Source organism: Podarcis cretensis, assembly GCF_951804945.1.
Source record: "Podarcis cretensis genome assembly, chromosome: 4".
NCBI lineage: Eukaryota > Metazoa > Chordata > Lepidosauria > Squamata > Lacertidae > Podarcis > Podarcis cretensis.
Genome location: NC_137173.1, coordinates 14,736,854 through 14,760,396, shown reverse-complemented (window position 1 = coordinate 14,760,396; position 23,543 = coordinate 14,736,854). Strand labels below are relative to the sequence as shown.

At 44.9% G+C, this 23,543-nt stretch overlaps 1 protein-coding gene across 5 annotated transcripts in view; it reads left to right on the top strand.

Annotated features, from left to right (window-relative positions):
• GRM5 (glutamate metabotropic receptor 5) overlaps nucleotides 1-23,543 on the top strand; it is a 274,582-nt gene that overhangs the window by 244,149 nt on the left and 6,890 nt on the right. For 2 of the 5 annotated variants that reach the window (XM_079973380.1, XM_079973381.1), the window contains exon 9: nucleotides 17,516-17,611. The exons of 1 other annotated variant lie outside the window; for it this stretch is intronic. In XM_079973380.1, the coding sequence (XP_079829506.1) occupies nucleotides 17,516-17,611 (96 nt within the window). Of the gene's footprint in view, nucleotides 1-1,188; nucleotides 1,290-17,515; nucleotides 17,612-23,543 lie in introns of those variants that run through there. 2 more of the 5 variants (XM_079973384.1, XM_079973383.1) reach the window with 2 other exon arrangements.

Here is a 23,543-nt window from a genome sequence, read left to right as displayed (position 1 = left end):
AAGGTTGCTTTATGGTGCTTGCGAGTGTCCCTTTGGTTCAACCTAGGAATCATCTCTCCAGTTTGTTAGTTATTACCAGTGCAATTTTTCTAGAAAAATTACTACCCCAAAACATTTGTATCCAGAGGCACCCGTTCTGCACAGGCGCGCATGGAGGTAGCCCGCTTCTGCGCAGGTGTGGCCGACGGAAACCTTTCTGTGACTTCCAGGTTTGCCGCATGCGTATCCTAAAGCATACGCAAAGGGGGCGGTACGTAACCCGAGGTTCCACTGTCATGGCAATGGTGCCCACCTGAGAGGCGCCGTAACTGGTTATTACATTTGCACCCTAAGGAGCTCAAGGTGGTGTAAACAGCTCTCCCCTTGCTCCATTTTATCTCACAACAGGTAGTTTATCCCATGTCAGGTAGTTCAGGCTGAGAACAACTGGCCCAAGTTCACCCAGTGAGCGTCATGACTGATCAGGGATTTGAACCCTGGTCTCCCAGGTCCTAGTCCAGTGATCTAACCACAACACCACACTGGCGTTCTGGCAGTTCATGAGCACTCTTCCTGGGTGTCCACGATTTCTTGACTTTCCGGTAAGGATGTGAAGGTGGGGTGGCTCGGAGCAAAGTCTTTAAAAGCCATTGGCGTGGGAATTATTTTTAAAAGGAAGGACTTTGCTTAGGTAGCACAAGAAGCCACTGTAAGTTAAGCCAGCGTAAAGTTACGCCATATCCAAAACTCATTCTGCAGCAGGGTTGCTGCTGCTCTTCCTAAGCCCGGCAGAGGGAAAACAAGCCTTTAAAATAATGTTCTACTTGCCAGGTCATAAGACCGAGCTACACAGGCTTAGGGTCCAGCTTAAATCTCCCCTTTCTGGTTCCACCCCTATCACAACCTAGAATGCCCCTTTCAACAGATTTCAGGTCAGTCAGCTGGGCCCTGGCAGAGCTCAGGTGAGCAAGTTACTCTGGTGTATCTTCAGCAGAGACAGGGTTGGGGACTTAACAGCAGCTGAGTCAGAGAATTAGCCTGCTGAGCTGGAGCAGACCTTGTTGTACAATTGCACCCTTGAAAACAAAATCAGCAGGTGCACTAATCTCAGGCACTCAGTTGCCTGTTTTCCCCTGGCTTCCCCACCCTTTGAGATGAAGCCCAGGGGGAAGATGTCACGAGGTAACTGCTCCCATGGGGCTTTTTCAGATCAGGAAACGCTGGCAGCCGTGGAGGCTGCAGAGTGCTGCAGAAATGGTTAATGGACAGGAAAAGACACGCACCACCCCCAGCCACCTTGCAGCGATAAGGTAAGCTCAACGCACAGAAATGGTAAAGAAATTTCCTAGCTTCCTCCTGACCATGAGGCAGAGCGAAGGAGACAGAAGCCTCTTTTGCAGGAATGGGAGACTTTTCACAAAATCGGAGGACAAGTTTCGGCGCACCACTCTTTGGAAAGGCTGAAAGGCTCCTTCTCTTGGAGCAGAACTGCCGTGCCAGAGAAAGCTTCATCTGTTGGATGCCTGCCTGCCAAGGAACCCATTACAAAACCCCAGGGACCACTCTACCAGAAAACAGCTGTCAGTCTGTCAAACTTTTACAACAGCACGCAGGACAGCGTTCTATTATGTTAAATTTGGCAGATTACCTTCTCGAGCGCAGGAACGCAAACCGCTTCTTATTTAATGATCAACCTGTAAATAATTCCAAAGTATAAATCATGGGTCTGTTTGATGTTTGGCAGCCGGCTCAAGAATCCATTCAAGCCAACACTGAAGTGACTGGAAGCCAAAACAAAATAATGCAAAAAAACACACAAAAAAAAACTGGGAGGGGGCTTTGAATTGGAATGACGTGGTTATATTTAGATGGTACAGAGTGTTGTAAAGAAGTGAGTCATGCCAGTTCTTAAAGAAACATGTAGTTTAAGTCACGCCAGGGCATAGAAGAACCTCTATCATTAGTACAGTGCTCTTTTGATGCTAATTGGTGGCCCGGCCACGTTGCTTCAAAGGCTTGTCAAAGAAATAGCGCCAGGGCTCCGTGCAGAAGTTGGCATGTTGTCAGGCTGAGAAGGAGAGCAGACAAAAGCAGGAAACGGAGCACAGGTTTGCGTAGCCTTTTCTCCTTTTCCTTTCTGCGTAGGATGCAGTTTAAGGCAAGAGTCCCGTAAAGTTCTAGGGCAGCAGAGACACTGGGCCATAACAGTTGTGGTAAGGGCAAGACTCCACCTAGTGGAGAGAGAGAGAGAGAGAGAGAGAGAGAGAGAGACCACTAGGAATGCGTGGCTATCCCTTATCTCCGTTTAAAAATGACTGGAGGGCTTGCAAACATTGCCTTTGACTACATGAGGAAATCTCAAAGGCTTTTTCAAATGTTCTTGAACCCCTGAGTTGCGTCACTCAACTCAGCTGAAGACTTTGCAGCCCAGAATCAAGGCTTTTGACAGTAATATCAGCATTTTTTTGTTTCTCTGGCTGATGGTTCATCAGATCCATAGGGAAGTGGGGCAGAGGACCAGCTAGGGTTTGGGGATATGAACAGAATCGGTGCGAAGGAGCCTGCTTACGGCACGTTGTGCTCACCTCAATTCTGCTTGCAGTCATTTGAGCAGAAGTGTTTGTTTTGAATGCTCCATCTCCCCTGAAGCCCATCTCAAACCCTCCAAGTGCCCCTATTTCCCAATGACAATCCCAGATTTACAGAAGCCATCCCAGTTTCTGATTTGATCCCAGAATGTCCCACTTTTCCTTAGGCCACCCCTATTTTCACCGGAGGGTACGGAATTCTGCAACTCCTTGAGCCAAGGAGATAAGTAACCTTTAGAAGACATCTAAAGGCAACCCTGTATAGGGAAGTTTTGATGTTTTATTATGTTTTCACATATGTTGGAAGCTGGTTAGATTGGCTGGGGCAATCCAGTCAGGTGGGTGGGGCATAGACTGTGCTTTCTCCACCTTCATCTGCTGATTTCTAACTTTCCTGCAATTCTTAAGAGTCATCTCCCATACGACTCCCCACCCCCGCAACATCACACCTTCTGTGCTGAAAAACATCCGATGGAAAAAGCCAGGGGGCTTTCCTATGAAGGACCCTGGTCTGGCTATGATGCCTGTGACTTTTCCTTCCCTTTCCCTCCCTCCCTCTGTTGGTTAAGGGTCTCAGTTACAGCCCCTGAATTAGCCAGGGCTGCAGTCTTGAGTTTTGCTTGCTCTCACCTGGAGAGAATGAAACTTAACCTTCTCAGCACATGGCAGCTAACATGTGGCCCTTGAAAAGGGAATGGATTTTTAAAAGGTGCTTTGGGAGCTTGTTCTGCTGTGTGCCTTTACCATTCATCAAGGATATGGGCTGACAAGTTTGCAAGCTAAATTTTGTGACCGCTCAATAAAGCAATGAGTTGTTTAATTGTTTAGGTAAATCCGTTTAAGGATCTGCTAGTTGATTGAAATGATGTCCCTGATTTACTGGATAGCAATTGTATGTAGGCATAGATACGGCTGCATTTTTAATACACTGACATACAAATATCGGACATGGTGGGCATCATTCTCTGCTGTGTCCGATATAAAAATGAATGGCTGTTCTTTGACCCGTAAGGACCTAAGAATCAATCATTACTAGCCATGCTGGCTATTGTTCTACCTCCACTGAGCGTATGCCTGTGAACGCTAGTTGCTGGAAATCACAAGTGGGTTTTTTTCATTCCAGTGCTGCTTGTGGGTTTCCTATAGGCCTCTGGTTGGCCACTCTAGAACAGGATGCTGGACAAGATGGGTCCTTGGTCTGTACAAAGCAGCCTTTTTCAATGTTGAAAAACATTGGTCTGTTGGATCATGGACATTGAAAAAGGCTGCTTTGTACAGACCAAGGAGTGACTTGTGATTTCCAGCAACTAGCATTCACAAGTCATGGACTTGTTGCATGTAGAGGATTGGTGGGAGGAACCAGCTGGGCAACCACCAATGAAAGATGGCTCAGAGCCTGGGGAGACAATGGTGAGTGGTCAGAGGGAGAAGACTGAGAAGAGAAGGTGTCAGAAGCTGAAGAGGTAACAGGGCTTAGTGAGCTGCGAGAGTCTGTGGCAGCGACAAATCCAGAATTAAGAGGCAGATGCTGAAACACGGGTGTGAGAGGAGAGAGGCCAAGAGGCAGAGATGAGTCAGGCCGCTGAAGAGTCATGGGTGTCTCCCCCCCCCTGCTGCAACAAGCTCCCCTTGCCCTTGTCTCCCAGAACCAGAAGAGAGCTGAAATGGGCTGAGCAGCGGCAGGCTGCAAGCAGGCAGAGTCTCTGCTTGCTTGGGGAAGGCCCTGGAGCGGAAGGGACTTAGACGGCTTTGGGGAGACAGGGACTTTCAGTCTGAGCAACAGATCCATGGGGCCAGACCTACCAGAGATGAACTGCTGTGCTCATTAGGCCTGACACTCAGCCAAGTGTGTGAAGTACGTGTTTTGGCTAATAAAGAGTTAAGTCCAGCTTTGACAGTGTGATTTACTGCTGGTTTGTTCTAGCATTCTGTTTTCACAGTGGCCTACCAGCTGTACCTGGGAAACCTGCAAGTAAACCATGTGTGCAATAGCAATCTCCCCACTCATGTTTCTCACCGACTGTTATTCAGAGGCAATATGAGCAATATGCTCCTGGGAAGGACTGTAGTTCAGTGGTAGAGCTTTGAATGCAGAAAGTCCCAGGCCTGATCCCCAGCATCCCAAGGTGAGATTGGAATGTCGCCTGCCTGAAACACAGAGGAGCCTTTGCCTGTCAGTGTAGACAGTGCTGAAGCAGAGGCGCCAGTGATCTGACTCAGTATAGAGCAGGGTACTCCATACCTTTGATACCAGAAGCAATACATATCTATCGCGACTAGTAGTGATCGATTTGCCTTATCCTCCATGAATTTGCCTAATCCCCCCCTTTAAAGCCATCCAAATCTAAAACCTCACTGGCAGATTGAGTCCACAGATGTAAAATTGCCAGCGACAGCGAGAGCAAATACCCAGATCCCTGGGGATCTGAGAGTGGTGTTGCGTGGAGACAAAACTGATTTTGACAAAACAGTGCTTAATTGGTTTATAGGCGGACCGCACTGAAAATATTTCAAAGACTACAAAGACCCCTGGAATGAAGTAGTGCATTTAAAAGAAAAAAGGAAGAATCGTTTTAGAAGTATAGGCAGTGGGGGCTACAACAAAATGTTGCAGTGTCAAGTGCACATTCCAGTCAGCCAGGCATGCACACCATTCACGAAACTCCACTGCATTCCATTCTGTTATTTTACCCTGGTTGTCTATCTTCAGTGCTGCCTCCCCCAACAGTCAGTCAGTACTCTGCGACTACTGAGCATGCTCAGTCCCCACCTGACTGAGAAATGCTCCTTCCTTACTGGGATCTCCCAGTTATGGTTTCGTTCAAAAGATTTTTAATGCACTTCTACAAATCTTGGCATTGCCCCATTCTATCTGATACTTCCCTCTTCTGCAAAGATAGTGCTATTTAGGCTACGTCAGCAACATTTATTTATTTAACAAAATTTATATGCCGCTTAATTGTAGACAAACCTCTAAGTGGTGTACAAGAAGTAATGTAATAAATAAAAACAGCTGGAGGCATTTGAAGATAATTAAAATCAACAAAGAAAAAATATTAAAGCATGCCAGTTTCCATGTGCCTGGATAAGTTTGCCTAAAGAAAAATATTATTTAGCAGGCACTGGCAAGAGAACAGCGAAGGCTTCTGCCTGCTGTCAAAAGGCAGGGAGTTCCAAAGGTGGGTGCTGTCACACTAAAAAGTTATAGAATCATAGAATGGTAGCGTTGGAAGGAATGCAAGAAATCTCAACTAAAGCGGAACAAGTATTATGTGGGACCTGTAACAGTTCTGCAGATCAAAGTGGTTGAGTGAACGCATATGGGACAAGATGATCCTGCAAGTAAGAAGAGTTTGGATTTGATATCCCGCTTTATCACTACCCTAAGGAGTCTCAAAGCGGCTAACATTCTCCTTTCCCTTCCTCCCCCACAACAAACACTCTGTGAGGTGAGTGGGGCTGAGAGACTTCAAAGAAGTGTGACTGGCCCAAGGTCACCCAGCAGCTGCATGTGGAGGAGCGGAGATGCGAACCCGGTTCACCAGATTACGAGTCCACCGCTCTTAACCACTACACCACGCTGGCTCTCAAGTAACTGGTCCCAAGCCATTAAGAGCTTTATATACCAACAGTAACACCTTGAACAAGGCTCAGTTAACAAATCAGCAACCAGATCTCAAAGCAGAGGTCTTATATGCTGACAGGGTCTCCCTCTCAGCAACAGCATTGCAGTGGAGAGAGAGAGAGAGGCCAAAGGCCCAACAAGCTGGAAATTTATCCTTGCCCTGGGCGCAGGGCCAAGCACCACTCTTGGTCAGTTGGTCCCATGCCCAGGGGGAATGCCTCCTGATTCCTGCCACCAATTTGGTGGCTGGAGGACAATCCAGCCTGCAATAGGCTGGTTCACAGAGGAGGGTTTAACTGCAAGCACAAGGATCAAGCACAAGGGTGTCAGGAGTTCAGCCTACACTCAAGTAGGACTCTGGCAGAGACACACGCCTGACAGGCATGTTTCCTCCCTCCTGGTTGATCGTTTGGGAGCTTCAAAAGCTTTCTTTAGCCTGAACATCACAGCGACTGATGCCAACCGACATTGGCACACTTAGGGATCTGCAGAGTTTGCACAACTTGCGTGACAGGCCTCAGCAACTCAGCATTTTGGCTAATCTACTTTATTTACATATAAACACACACAGAGCACTGCAACATGGCTCCCTCTCTCTCTAGCATCAGATAGCAAAGAGAAGAAAAACAAAGGACAATAGTCCCACTTCACAGAGCACAGTAACACAAACATCCTGTCTCCGTCACTTCCCACTGTGTGGAGTCAAAACATACACCGCCATGTGAAAGTCAACAATCCCATGGCTGCAATCATGGAGCAGGAATCCTAACACCGGGAAGCCCATATAGAGGGTGTTGCAGTAATCCAATCTTGAAGTCACCAATGCCTGAACTTCCAGGGTCAAGCTCTCCTGGTCCAGGAATGGCTGAAGCTACCGTACCAGACACAGCTGGGGACGAAGTGCTTCTAGCCACTCATGTTACCTGGGCTTCTGGTGACGTCACTCACTCCTGGACATTGAAAACAGAAGAAGTGACAAGGAATGCAGACGGTGTGGATTTCACATGCACTTTGATATCTGTTGGGATTTCACAATTCCCTTCACAGGGAACCATGGTTCCCATTAAGTATGAAGGAGAAATTCATTTCAGCCTGCATTTAAAGTCGAACCTAACTAGGTTGCACTTTCCAGAACAATATGTGAACTGAAACAACAGCCACCCTTCAAAAAATTCACACTTCTCCAAATTTTGTGCTGCAGCAAGTAATGTCTACAAAAATGCATTTTTTGTTGCTTTAGTTGTGCACAATGATGCATATATATTAGTAGAAAAATTATTCATAAAGTTTTTTAAAAAGTGTACCTTAGGTAAATTGCTTACAAAAATGTACATTAGGAGAAAGTCACACTAAAATGCTGGTGAATTTTCACGAGGACTTCTTTTTAAAAAAAAAATTCAAAAACTGATCTGAAAATGTAGAGATCCAAAATGAAAATTGGGGATATGGTGAGATGCTGAAATTGACAGCATTCATCCAACCCTCGTTCCCATTGATTAGATGAGCATTTTGTGGTTATTAGGGATAAAAATCCCCATCCACTCTGTTATTTGTGTTATGCACAAGTAGTTGCAGCAGCTTAAACTGGATCAGAGCCACTGTTCTCATCCAATTCTCACAGTGTTCACCTTCCTTTGAGAATGGCTTATATTTCTCGCAGGTTGCTATACCACAGAATCTACGAGTGTGGAGGTTGTTTGATGGTCAGACTCATTCATTCCGTATAGATAATTTATTTCAGGTACCTCTCTGGACAAGTTTGATAATGTGATTAATTAAAATTAAGGGTTGCAGAGGAATAGCTGGGTTGTCTTTGTGAAATTGTGTGAAGGATATTAGATCTGAACGATTTTGATGAATTGCTCTTAAAAAAATGCTCCATCGTATAATGAATTGAGCTTCTTGTACACTATGATTACAATGGATTTTAATTTACATGCCGGAGAGTGTTCCATGGCATAGATTTGATTAAACTGTTTTTGACAGAGTGATACAAATTGTTTGGCTGAATGAATGGAGTGCACTGCTTCAAATCCAAGTTTAGAAACTTTTTTTAAAAAATGAAACTATATTGGTATATTTATCACTCTTTAATGCATTCAAGGCCCTTATATACTACCTTTTTGAAATCCTTCCAAAAGGTCTGGAAGGTAGTTCAGGATTGTCACTCCCATTTTCTAAGTCAAAATTGAGAGGGGGGATTGACTGAGGCTTCTCAATGAGTTCACAGTCACGATTCTTGAATCAGGACTTTTCTGAATCATAATGTGGTCTTTTTGCCACTATGTTGTTGTTTAGTCGTTTAGTCGTGTCCAACTCTTCGTGACCCCATGGACCAGAGCACACCAGGCACTCCTGTCTTCCACTGCCTCCCGCAGTTTGGTCAAACTCATGCTGGTAGCTTCAAGAACACTGTCCAGCCATCTCGTCCTCTGTCGTCCCCTTCTCCTTGTGCCCTCATCAGGGTCTTTTCCAGGGAGTCTTCTCTTCTCAGGAGGTGGCCAAAGTATTAGAGCCTCTGCTTCAGGATCTGTCCTTCCAGTGAGCACTCAGGGCTGATTTCCTTCAGAATGGATCGGTTTGATCTTCTTGCAATCCATGGGACTCTCAAGGGTCTCCTCCAGCACCATAATTCAAAAGCATCAATTCTTCGGCGATCAGCCTTCTTTATGGTCCAGCTCTCACTTCCATACATCACTACTGGGAAAACCATAGCTTTAACTATACGGACCTTTGTTGGCAAGGTGATGTCTCTGCTTTTTAAGATGCTGTCTAGGTTTGTCATTGCTTTTCTCCCAAGAAGCAGGTGTCTTTTAATTTCGTGACTGCTGTCACCATCTGCAGTGATCATGGAGCCCAAGAAGGTAAAATCTCTCACTGCCTCCATTTCTTCCCCTTCTGTTTGCCAGGAGGTGATGGGCCCAGTGGCCATGATCTTCGTTTTTTTGATGTTGAGCTTCAAACCATATTTTGCGCTCTCCTCTTTCACCCTCATTAAAAGGTTCTTTAATTCTATGCTGCACCATAATGTTCAACTGGACATGGTGACATGTGCTCAGATGTCCCCTCCTTGTAGTCTGGCCCATTGCCCTGACCCAGGCCCCTGAGACTAGGCCAACCCAGGGAACACCCACCCCAGACCCAGCTCAATTTGGGGGTGGGCTAATATTTAAATAGTTTTTTATTAAACCCTAATTAAATGTATGGTATGTGGGAAGGAAAGATGCTGAGTCTCATTGTTCCTTCTAGGTCTTTTGGACTCCAGGTCCCATCAGCCCCAGCCAGCATGGTCAATCTAGAGAAGACCAGGTTGGGGGAGGTTTGGCTAGTTCATCCACATCTGCTCTTGGTGGGTCTTTTGGGAATCTCAGGAAAGTGGCAAGTTTCTGAGAGCTGTTATCTGAGATGTTCTTTGAATTAGCGGTGCCAGGAAACAGTATTTGAAATTTGCCAGGCGCATTTTACACCTGCCAACCTAGCAGTTCGAAAGCACGTCAAAGTGCAAGTAAATAAATAGGTACCGCTCCGGCGGGAAGGTAAACGGTGTTCCTGTGCGCTGCTCTGGTTTGCCAGAAGCGGCTTAGTCATGCTGGCCACATGACCCGGAAGCTGTACGCCGGCTCCCTCGGCCAATAAAGCGAGATGAGCGCCGCAACCTCAGAGTTGGCCACGACTGGACCTAATGGTCAGGGGTCCCTTTACCTTTACCTTATTAGCCACTTGCAACCAAGTAAAGATGCCCAGGCACCAGAATAGCACCTGATGTCTCCACCATCTGGAAGTGCATGCCTGGGGATCCCTGGATCTTGCCTGTTTTCGCACGCTGGCAACACATCCCGTAGAATTCTATCCGTTATATTTTATCTGTGCAATCAGAATGGATTTCAGGAACCAAACGCCATATTGAAAAATACGACTTTTGTGCCGTCTGGCCCCAAAAATTGCAACTAGGCATTCCATTTTGGCAACTGTAACCCTAGTTTAAAGAACCCTTTGGTGCCTAGCTTATATATCTGAGGTTCTGAACTGAACTAGAGGCATCATTCAAGCAAAACATGAAATGTACCAGACAGGGTACTGTATGATACGTCACCTAAACCAGCTTTTGGCTTCAGTGCCACTCTGTTGTGTTCTGTGTTCTGCAAGCAAGCGATACAGTATGTTCTGATGCTGATACATTCAAACTGAAAAATGCAGTATGAGGTCATTTCAGTGTCTATGCTGATCTCCTGTGAATGGGTCATAGAAACTATCTATTCTTTTTTTTCTTTTTTAAAAAATCTTTATTAATTTTCACATAGACAAATATACATGAGTTACATAACAGAAAATGATACAGATGAATAGAAATGATGAAATAAGAAAAGATAAAGAAACAAACATAAACAAATACAATATATTACACTTACATGACAGATTAAAATATTTAACTTCCAATAATTCTAATTATACCACTTATATTATCTGTATCCCTTGCACAGATTCATATTATTTTGTTTTGTGTCTATATATATATAATCCACTATTATATATTATGTAATTCTTGGTTACTGGTATCACTCTATTTCTGCAAGTATTTTATTGTTCGTACAGTACATTTTTAAGTATTCTTTAAATATCTTCCATTCCCTATATACCTTCTGTTTTGACACTCCTCTAATTTTTCCAGTCAATTTTGCTAGTTGCAGGTATTCTATCATAAGAATTTGCCACTCTGTGATCTATTCTATAGTGACACTTTTCAGGAGGTGATACATGCAATAACTTTTCAGTCCGGTGCCCAGGCAGACCTCTGTCTGTAGATTACCGCTTCAAAGGGAGCTGGGGAATCATTTTTTTTTGTGTGTGTAAAGCACGGGCGGCAATTACACGTGATGGTCTAATTACAGCAGCTTTATTTTTAAAGAGTTACTCCCATAGATGCAACTAAACAACTAGATAATGAAATGGTACGCTTGGCTTTAAATGGGGTCTCTTGAAACTACGTGGGCGTAGGAAACTCTGTATTTCTTTCAACGCTTATTAGAGATGGCGAAGCAATGGTGTCATTCAGGCTCTGCTGAAATCAGTGGAGACCTAGCCACTGCCGATACTTCCGTCAGGAGAGAGAAACAGAGCCAAAATCTCCCTATCATGGTACCTCCACCCTCTGCTAGGAGATGCTCTGTACCACCTTCCCACTCTTAGCTCTGAGATGAGTTCTGGATGGGTATTTACATAACCTCCCTGCTGCCTCCACAGATAATATTTATCGGAATACTCTACCCCGGCATAACCAAATATGAGGCATGTGGTGTGATGCAATTAATTTATTAAACAGAAACAATAAACGAATACGTTTCTGAACACAATTCAAAGTGTTGGTGCTGACCTTTAAAGACCTAAACGGCCTTGGTCCAGTATACCTGAAGTAGCGTCTCCACCCCTATCGTTCAGCCCAGACACTAAGGTCCAGCTCCGAGGGCCTCCTGGCGGTTCCCTCACTGCAAGAAGCCAAGTTACAGGGAACCAGGCAGAGGGCCTTCTCAGTAGTGGCACCCGCCCTGTGGAATGCCCTCCCACCAGATGTCAAAGAGAACAACAACTACCAGACTTTTAGAAGACATCTGAAGGCAGCCCTGTTTAGGGAAGCTTTTAATGTTTTAATAGGAGTAGTTTGGAGTAGTTTGGATCTGATATCCTGCTTTATCACTACCCAAAGGAGTCTCAAAGCGGCTAACAATCTCCTTTCCCTTCCTCCCCCACAACAAACACTCTGTGAGGTGAGTGAGGCTGAGAGACTTCAAAGAAGTGTGACTGGCCCAAGTTCACCCAGCAGCTGCATGTGGAGAAGCGGGGAAGCAAACCCAGTTCACCAGATTACGAGTCCACCATTCTTAACCACTACACTACACTGGCTATTGTATTTTAATATTCTGTTGGAAGCTGCCCAGAGTGGCTGGAGAAACCCAGCCAGATGGTCGGGGTATAAATAATAAATTATTATTATTATTATTATTATTATTATTATTATTATTCCTTGGTGTACATCCAACTTTCTTTATCTCATATTGTAGAATTGTATGTTGGAAGGGAGCCTAGGTCATCTAGGTCTAAGCCCCAGCAATGCAGGAATCTCAATTAAAGCATCCACAACAGATAGATAACCAACCTTTGCTGAAAAAACTCCGCTGCCTCCCAAGGGAGTCCGTTCCACTGTCAAACAGCTCTTGCCACCAGAAATTTCTTCCTGATGTTTATCCAAGAAAGTTATTCCTGATGTATGTCCAAGAAAGGAGTCTCTTTTTCTTGTAACTTGAAGCTATTGATTCAGGCCCTACCCCCACCCCAGCACAAGAAAACAAGCTGGCTCTATCTTCCATATGTTGGCCTTTTAGATATTTGAAGATGGCTGCCATATCGGCTCTCAGTCTCCTCTTATCTAGGCTAAACACATTACTTTATTGCAATGGCTGCTATAAAACAGATCCTATTTAAAAGACCAAGTCTGCTTCTCATCCACCATTAACTTTCACCTATTCACTTTCATTAACAGTCACCTATTCCCTGACTCCACTCCCAAGGTTGACTCGCCATCAGCATTCAAACTCCCTTTCAAAGGCTCATCCAATCACCGCTCACTATGCATTTACCTTAATTCCTCTATTAATATTTATGTATATAGCATTATGTTCAAAACACCAGAACTTCATAGTCCACCCCCAACCACAATTGGGCTGCCCTATTCTTAGGATAAAAGGACGTGGGTGGTGCTGTGGGTTAAACCACAGAGCCTAGGACTTGTTGATCAGAAGGTCGGCGGTTCGAATCCCCACGACGGGGGTAAGCTCCCATTGCTCCTGCCTACCTAGCAGTTCGAAAGCACGTCAAAGTGCAAGTAGATAAATAGGTACCACTCCGGCGGGAAGATAAACAGCGTTTGCGTGCACTGTTCTGGTTCGCCAGCTCCCTCGGCCAATAAAGCGAGATGAGCACAGCAAACCCCAGAGTCGTCTGCGACTGGACCTAATGGTCAGGAGTCCCTTTACCTTTACCTATTCTTAGGATGGTAGCGCAGGTGTGTGGGGTGAAAGGCACAGACAGGTGCAGAGATGTGTGGCCCTTAGGTGCCATTTCCGTCCCACAAAACTTCCAAGTGAGAGCAGGAAGCCTTACCCTTCTAATTGTCGTATGACATGTGGTCCTGTGGTGTCTCCATGAAGCTAAATCAGAAGACTGCTGAGGCATTGAGAGGCTACTGTGATTTTAACCAAAAGCAGAACTGTCAACAGATCTGCTGCTTCCTGTTCAGAATGGCTGGGAGATTAATTTCCCCTGGCAGAAAGGCTTTAATTACTGTTTTCCCCTTGCTTAACTCTTTCCCCCCCCCCTTTCCTTTTATAATGCAATACTGGTATTTCACTATAAAATAAAGAGAAGGAGAGTAGCTCCATCCATCCCTTCCCCTTCTGCAGGCAGCAGAAGTTGACTAATTAAGGGGCAATTATGGCGCTATAAATCACTTACCAGTGACAGTTGTGCATGTGTAGGCGCTCCACACAATCAGGACCCCTGGTTGTGCAGGGTTCCCCATGGGGAAAGGCCGCAGCTCAGGGCTCATCCAGTCTTGTCCTTGCCCCACTGCTTTCCCCTAGGAAAAAACTCAGTATTTACTGCTGAATCAGAGCAAATGTCCATTGGGCTCTCCAGGTAGGATTCCCTGTCTGGTATTCTGGAGAGCCATGGCCAGTCACTGTAAACAATACTGACCAAGGTGTTCCAATAGTGTCCATAAGGCAGGTGCAACAGAGCTACACATTTACTTTGCTCACGGAGGCATGGATGACTAGGACTTATTTGTAAACACTCTGCAAACCACAACCCGTGCATTTTAATTTAAAGCCTTCCTTGGGGGAATAGAATTTGATGTTCTTCTTCAAAGAGAATTATCTTGGGGCATATGAACACCACAGACTTAAAACGGCTTTATTAGTTGTGCTTCTGGGAGATTCTCTAAGGATTTCCTATGGAATTGTCAATACCCTTGACCCAAACTACAAATGCTATTGGGGGGGTTAATGATACAGTTATGAAACTGCCACGTTACATAGATAACCCTAGATATTAAATAGATATTATTGAAAGGATTCAGAAAGAGATTTCAGAAGGAGGAGGAGGAGGAGGAGGAGGAGGAGGAGGAGGAGGAGGAGGAGGAGGAGGAGGAAACTAGCCTGAGAGGAAGGCTTTACATTGAAATGTGATTTGCATTTAATAAGAACAAACTTGAACAATTCAGTTGTTGTGATGTCTGAAGTTTGCACACCAGCCGGCAATTCTCACCTGCAATCCTGACACTCAGTTCTAGGGATCTTTTGATGCTGAGACCTTGCACTACAGAGTTTGGCACCCCAAGGGTTTACACAGACCACAGAGATAAAATGAGAAGGTCCTATGGACAGGTCTGGCAGTGGTGCACATCAATAACTCCTCTTTTAATTGCTACCAGTGCAACGTGCTTGCTTTTAAAAACTTAAGAACTTATTATCACAGTGGACAACCAGTTGTCTACAGGAAGTCAGAAAGCAGGACCTGAGTGCAACAGACACTCTTCATTTTTGATTCCCAGCAACTGATATTCAGAGGCATGCTGCCTGTCCCCTCTCTCAGCTTCCATGTTCCAATTACATATCCCCCGCTGTCTCATTTGATACATGCCTGAGCTTAAGAATTGTTATTATGGTGCCCACATATGCATTGCAAAGTGTTTTTCAGGTACTTAAGAACATACGTTGAGTCTCTGCCCCAAAGACTCTGCAGGTTTTGTTTTCCATTGTGTTTATTAAGTTTTATCAACAAACATGACAACAGTGTATGGTCATGAATTGCAGCTTTTAAACAATGAATTCAAATCTAGAGGATTTCCTCATCCCAGTCTACATGGACTTCAAAATTCCACAATTTCATGGCAAGGAAGTCTGGTTTGAGAAGCAGAGCCATTCCATCATAGCAGAATTGTGGTCTTTCTGCCCTCCTATCCTCCTTGGAACTACAAATCTATGGTTTTCATGCACCAGTTACTGCTACACATGTTTTGAGGCTTGCACCCAGAGTAGAATTATGTATTTCACTCTTTGGTTTTTATAGATAATAGCCGTATCCCATTGTAATGCTAAGAGTATACCTGCACTTCAAACTTATACCATCTACTCCATAGACTTTTGGGAGCTGCAATTTGGTATGGGTGCCAAACATTCTCTGTTCAGGATCCCTCATCCTTCTTGTAGAACTACAATGCCCAGAGTTCACTGGGGAGAGGGAATGGTGGGTAAACCAGTTTGTAGTGGACATGCTTTCTATTCCACAGGCAGAGAACGTGGGGCCCTGGGGCTGCTGTTGGACTCCAGCTCCCATCAACCACTCCGGCATGCCCAGCCAGCAGGCATGATGGGAGTTGTAGTCCAACAATAGCCAGAGGATCACCAGAATTTTCCCCTAATTTTCTGCTCTAATCCCTGGCTAGAATGAATTCACCGGATGTCAGAAATAGATTACTGGAGGTGGTATCATGTGGTTTTTCTGTGGGTTGTATTCAATGTGTGCAGTGAACAAAAGGCAGCTCATGCAAGCAATCTTTCTCTTCTCCTCCCCTCTACACTCCGCAATTCCTCCCCTGGGAATGACTAAAAACATCTGGAGGGCCACAGATTCCCACCCTTGAAGGAGAGGATACATTTTGCCCTTGTGGTGATGACCCAAAACAGCACCATACTTCTAATGGAGCAAGCTTCTGCTTATAGAAGTTCACACTGCATTCAGTATCAGGATGCCATGGCCTCCTTTTGTTGATTTTCCCCTCCCTAGGGCATGATCTGTAATTTTTTCTTGGTTCCTTTCTTCCTCTTGGGCGCTTTTCTTTCCCTCCCAATATGAGCGAAGGCTCCTTTGTCTCGGGAAGAGGACTCCTGTGATCCAGTTTGACTTCCTTTGTATCTTTCAGTGGTTTCAACTGCAGCCAAAGTGCCTCAGCTTTTTCATTCATTTAGGAACCCTGACTTGAGTTAGTACGTATGCATATTATCTCTCTGTTTATCCTGCATGGTTCTTGTTTATAACCTGCAATCTCGGCACAACCTTGCACAGAACACTGCTTTGGTGGAATCAATAATTGGTCAGAGATATTAATCAACGCTCCAGCTACATCACAAATGCCACTTTGACGTGCGTTCTGAAGCTCGCTGCTCCATTTTGGCTGCTCTGGGTGCATTTGGAATTGAGAAGGCAGTTGTTTTGGATGCACCAGATCAGAGATGGAGGACCTGTGCCCCTCTGGATGCTGTTTGACTCCCAACTCCCATCAATCCCAGCCAGTATAGCCAGTGGTCAGTGATGATAGGAGTTGGAATCTAACCATATCTGGGAAGCCACTCCTCCTCTCAATGAGTGTGTTACACCTATCTCTCCCACCACACCCATAGTCCCCACAATTTTGCTCCCCAAAGCACAATACGAGCACTGGCGGGACTGTTATTATTTTCCTGCAACACTAACTCAATTCTCACCTATGGGTTTCCTGCTCCTTTTGGCTTTTCCCCACACATTAACTGATGGCCAGTAAATGGGATCCCTATTAAATTTTGTTATTTAGATGCTACTAATGAGGGCACTTAAATAATGATACTAAGTACTAATGGGATTTAATGAAAGAAATGGAATACCACCAGCAGATGCTGAACATAGCCCACACCAAGGATGGGGAAACTTTGACCCTCCAGATGTTGCCAAACTGCAACTTCCACCATCCGTGACCATTGGCCATGGCCATGCTGGCTGGGGCTGGAGGGGGCTGGGTTCCAACAGCATCTGAAGGTCCACAGCTTCCCTATCCTTGTCTACACTTTCCAAGGTGGTATCCCATGTCCGCATGTGGAATAATCCCCTCCACTCCTGGTAGCTGCTTCCAATCAGCCCATGCACCCCAGGAGAGGCTGATTTTCACCAGAGGAGCACTTTCCCCTTACAACTTGTCCCTCCTACAACGTCTCCTCCCAATCTTTCCATTCCCCCTTGCTTGGGGTGGGGTTCCTAAGCATATATCACATGGTAAAAGGGCTGGTATTTTGGATCCTGTTTGCCAAACACACAGACACACGTCAAAGGAACCAAGTGGTCCACACTTACGGCTGTAAGGTCTATGGCAGCAGAGGCCTTTGGGAGGCTCACTGTGATATGCGCATGTGCCTTTCTCTCCCTCCCTGTGCACAGCCGCCGTACGACAGGGTGACTCCCAAGCACATGGTCACTTCTCTCTGTTTTTGTTGCTCCTGTCCTCGTCCTGATGTGTTAGGTACAAAGGCAGGAAGCTGGCCCAGCACAAGTCGGAAATAGAATGTTTCACTCCAAAAGGGAGTATGGGAAATGGTGGGAGAGCAACAATGAGCAGGTAAGCAAAAGCATGAGCGCCGCAACCCCCTCCTTTCCCAGGCCGTGTGAGATGTCTGTCAATCGGAGGAGCATCTTGAGAGACATTGTAACCCACCTCCTCAATGTGTCAGCGCTGTACACCCCATACGATATGTCTGTAGAAGCACGGATGCCACCGCTCCTTGTTTCCTTGTATGTTGTCGGAACCTCCAAACAGGGTTGCTAAGCCAACCTGGTCTCCTCTTGAGTCTGTAACAACAGCTTGATCTACAGCAGGTGAAGGGGGCAACTGCATGGAGAATGGAAGTGTTACCGCCTCATGTTTGTTGATCAAGGAGCAAAGAAAGGTCAGCTTAAACAGAAGCTGGCAACCCTAGCTGCAAGACGGACACTGTCTTTCTCAGTGACGGGAACCGTTTTGTCCGCGATTCGTTCTTTTGCCACCAAAAAAGAGACTCTTTGCAAGAAAACATCCCCCCTGCTGGTATGTGTTTGGCCTAGCCCAGATGGCAAAGAATCATCAGCATTGGTCTCTGGCATGTGTTGCTCTGGGCTACATACATGGTGAATTTGTTACAAATGTGCCACTGGCTTTATCCTTTTTATTTTAATACCAGTGATGCATTGTAATGATCGGACAAGGGCTTCCTGGGGCACTCTTGGCATTACTGAAGTACTCTCAGGCATGCATAGTCAACAATGACAGCACTACAAAATGCATGCCAAGAGCTTAAAGGATGTCTGAACAAACCCAGAGATCGCCACTGAAGGACTCTGTACTGCAATGAGCGTGAAGACAATAAACAAAGAAATTAATAAGCAGTTTGGGGAGCTCAATCCTACCTCCCAAAATCTCTCACCTGGCCTCCGGTATAGAGTCCTACCTATGTCGACCACATGCATCTGCACTTATGAATCCTTCTCTTGTATGGGATGAGATGCAAGCAATGAAGGACTCTTCAGCCAAGAGAAGGGGAGAGAAATGTGATTCAGTTCGCATTCAAAGGTGAACCTGCCTTCAAAATAGGAAAGCAATTTGTTCTCTAATTTTCCAGGTCTTACAAGTTCTTGTCAGATGCTGCCAGCCCAGAAGCAGGCAAGTGAGCTTCAGATGGCAGGGAGCTAGGAGTTCGGATGATATTTATCCTGTTTTTGAGAATCTTCTCCTGTGGAGCAAACATGTCACTGGCTCATAAATTATATTCACAGTCCAAGCATTTCCCCCAGCAACTTTAACATGCACATTTATTCATTCTTGCTAAATTACTTTCCCTAAAAATTCTTCATCAGCATAAACTTGGAGACATGCATATTTCTTCCAGATATGGCAAGCTCTATATTTCCTTTTGACAGCTCTAATATCAATACATCAACTTTTACAACTATCATTCCATCCATATATTTAGCTTATCACGTTGACACGTCTCTTAACCCAAAATTTATTGACCATCAACTGATAAACAAAACTTTAAGTGCCTTTATGACCTTGGATGATAAATTGAGCTTTCACCAAATTTGAGATAAACCTGTAGCCATGAACATTAATGACCCAACATTCTTCCTATGTTTATGAAAACAAACCATTCTGCCTTCTGAATGAAATTGAAATCAGTTACCCAAAATTCTTCTGAAGCTCACTTTAGGGCTGTGTACTTCCTTCAAAAAATTATTACACTTAATTATTTACATTGTCAACTTCTTAATTATTTCTCATGGACCATCCTCATTTGGGTATGACTTGATTTTGTTAAAATAAAATATGATCTGTACTTTATTTGGAGATAGATTAATATATCAGTAGCCATTCCAGAAAAATTAAAGCATCTACAGTATAGTGTAATATCTGTGACACTGTGAAAAATTAGATTCTGACCAGAGATAGTAGGATTTGTCATTTTAGCCAGGAATCATGAAAAGGCAGATCCAGATCCCTAGAGCAATCTCATCTGACAGCTGAACCAACTTTTAATCAAGATGAAGTAGAAAGTTTACAGTTTCACTTGCAAGGAGTATAAACTTGGTTGCTAAAACCGTAAGAGATAAAGGAATTTCCCATTTTAGCGTTGACATTCCTCTCTGGGTGCTACATCTAATATCCCAAATATGCCTGAATGATAGTTCTCCATCATTGTCAAGTTCTTACGGTGACATGTCTCCATCATTATTTTGGAGCCTGACCACCTTGGTGACAAATTGTGGACAGGATTTCAGAATGGAAAACAGTGTGTGTCCCCACAAAAAAATACGAAAGTCAACCTTCTCCAAAAGCATTTGGATAAGCTACAAAGCATCATTCAAAATGAATAACAATCGTTTTTAATGGACTCCCGGGTGTTCCTTCCATGGCGATCTCTTGAGTTGTTCAGGTCATCAATTTAATCCCTGCTGTTCTGTCTTTCTATTCCCTTGTTGGGCTTCAATGATGTCAGCAGTGGTCGATTGTGTTCACACATCTGCTCAGGATTGATCCACAGCTTCTGTTTGTTTGTCAACCTCTCTGTGTGGCATTCTCTCTCTCTCTCTCTCTGCCCCCTCCATCTCTCTCTTCCCTCTTTTTCTCTCTCTTGTCGTGGCTGTGCCCGTTTCTAACTTGATTGATCTGTTCTGGAAAAAGAACAGCAATTCAGTTGAAGAACAAGAAGCAAATTGGTGGGGAAGAAAAGTGCATGCAAATATCAATTACTCATATGCCGTTTTATACTGTTGACAGCGGGGAGGGGGCTGCTTCCCCACAGTATATGCAATCTTTGTCCTGTATATTTTCCCTCTGGTGAAGAGCCAATATTCATTCTATAGCATGATTAATTTCATTTCAGTAGAGCTGAGAGACAGCATGCTATTGAGGAAGATGCCCTACATTTGTTAGCTTAAATCTTATTAAATACGCCGAGGACGTTTCTACTTGCATGGAGCTAAATGTGCCTGAAATCAATGGGGCTTTACTTCCAAGGAATTTTGGTACAGAAGTCTCACAGGTAGAGCAAAGGTCTACCAGCAATCTCAAGAGAGAATTTTAGATATGCATATTTGGTGGGAGAATTCCGCTTTCCTCTGTGGGCCACAGACATGTCAGTCTTGGTGTGGTGAATCTGCAGCAGTGCTTTGGAGCATTGATGCATTGATGCATGACCTTACCATGTCAACTGTGTGACAAGTGAGTGTGTGTGCTGTGAGACTGTTTGGAATATGAAACTTGTTCATGTCTTTGAATTTGGGCTGGGCAATATATTGTCCAAAACAGGTTTGAAGTCCATATTGTCATATCGGTTTCATAATTTTTGACCTGGCAATATGTCACGAATCATGGTGTGTGTGCGTGCGTGTGAGATGCAAAAAATCAAAATGTGAGGGAAACCATGAAGACAGCCAATGGTTCTCTCGATTCCTGCAGCCCCTGTTGACTCCACTGGCTCAACTCTCCTCTGCCTCCTTCAGGGGGGAAAACTGTGAAGCCACCCAATGCCTCTACATAGCTCCATCCTTATTTCAGCCATCATGATATATCAGTATATCACAATGTTTAGCTGGTGATATATCACGATGTTGAAAACCAGATATCAGCCAGCCCGGCTTTGGATTAATGCTCATGTTTTGCGCTGATAACACAGCCTTGGCACAATGGGCTTTGGCAACCAATCCTGTACTGCCCTTGCCTTGTGCAGTGTAGACCAAGAAGGTAAATAAACACTGCAGCCAATAAAACAATTGTTTCCACAATTCCTTAGGTCAGGTTTAGGGAACTTTTGACTTTCCAGATGCTGCTGGACTACAGTTCCCATCAACCCCAGCAAGCATGGCTAGTGCCCAGTGAATGATGGGTACTGTAGTTCAGCAACAACTGGAAGGCCAAAGATTCTCCACATCTGCCTTTTGGGAAAGGATTGTCCAAGTCTTCATCATATGAATGTCGATAAAAGCCAGTAATGGACGTGGCAACAGAAGGAACTGAGGCTAGAAGAGCAGAAACCATTTTCTCTTTTCAGATATTTAACTCGTGTTGTTCTAGTTGTTTTCTGTCTGTGCCAACATGGGGATAAATCATGGCAGGGATGAAGGACCTTGATCTCCCTGGATGGTGATGGATTCCTGCTCCCATCAGCTCCAGCCAGCAAGATCAATGTTCAGGGATGAGGGGAGTCCATAGCCCAGAAACATCTGGAGGGCTGTAGGTTCTCCGCCCCAGATTTAAGGCATTGAGATTGGCTGACTTATCATCACAGAGACAAACCCTCATGCAAGCTGTTGCGAGATAGATATACATTTCTTATTTGTTGCATTTAATTAAGTCGGTAATTTTAAGCCAAAGTCATAGCCGCGCTACCAAGGCATCGATGTTTTGACAGCCTCATAAAACATCCCATCACATAATTGATTTTAGATGATGGAAGTGAAAGCTATTAGTGGGTGGCTTGTGACTGATTGTTGCTCAAATATAAAAGTGCCTTGCAAACAACTAACATCATGCACATAATAATGTTTCAAGTTTGTGCAACAGCTCCCATTTTGTGGTTTTCTCCGGCTTCTTTTCTGTGGAAGGAAATTGCTTGGGAGAAACCACCTTTTCAGCTCAGTGAACATGATGTTGCCAGGCTCCTGTTACTGTTTGAGCTGATGCATTGACTTTTCCCAGGGTATCATTGTAAGCAACATGGCCATGACGCAGCTTCCAACTTTTGAAGCCCAAATTGGTTTCCATGGTCCATTCTAACACCTAGAATCCAGAGAAGGAGGAACATCTAAGTTCTGTTTGGCTGCAATGCCTGAACAGGAAATATGGGTGCTAATAGGAGGCATGGAAGGGCACTCATCCCCTTCCACAACATCCATGTGTGCTCCAGACCACCCCGTCTTTGATCTCAGCCTTCCCCTACTGAATGGGGAAGGTAAGAAGAGGAGTACCTACTACTCTCTTTTGCTTTAAATTTGAGTAGAAGGCCTGTGTGATCAGGAACCCTGAAAAAGGAGGGTTTCAATCTCATGGAGACTTCTACTCATGTTCAAGCAAACACGAGCAGAGGTCCCCTTCAGACCTTCCTCATTCAACATAGAAAATTAGGGGCGTTGTGTACAATTGTGGCTGCCCCATATCAAAAGGGATATTGTAGAGTAAGTAAAGGTTCCGAAAAAGGCAACCCAAATGATCAAGGGGCTGCAGTAACTCCCCTATGAAGAGGCCATAGCCCCAGGTGCCTGTCATTGGGGGTCTCTGGGTCCCAGAGCCCAGTCTGGCAGTGCCACCGCACTCCCGGCCCCTCACTGAATGGCCACCTGGTTAGTGTGTGGGGATGCACCCATAGGCAGGCGGACAGGCAGAGTGGTGCAGCGCAGCGCAGCCCCGTGAACCCTCCATGCCCAGTGGCGGCAGTGAAGGTTATGCTGGCGTGGCAGGATTTTGTTTACCCTGCATACCCAGTGCCTGTTCCCACACGTTGCATGTGCACATGCACGCCGGGCGCCAGTGAATTTCACAACACTGCTGATTTGCTCCCACAGGAAGTAGTGATGGCCACCAACTTTAGAAGAGGATTAGGCAAATCAACAGAGGATATGGCTATCAATAGCCATCATGGCTATCTACTCCGTACACTGTTGGAGGCAATAAGGCTCTGAATACCAGTTTCTGGGGGACACAAGTGGGGAAAGGACTGCTGAGGGCTTCTCACAGGCTCCTTCGACAAAAGGGTGCTGGACTAGTTGGGCCTTTGGTCTCCTGCCTCCTACTAATGTTTATATTTCCTGTTCAGGCCTAACAGGGTTCTCTAGACCTTTGATGGAGGTATTTTAAGCAGAGGGTTGTTATAATAATAATAATAAATTATTTATTTAACCCGCCCTTCCTGGTTCAGAAAACCGGGCTCAGGATGCCTAACAACAAATTTAAAACACTTAATTGATGCAACAAAAAACAGCATAAAATACCGTATAAAATGTGAATAACAATAAATTCAGAA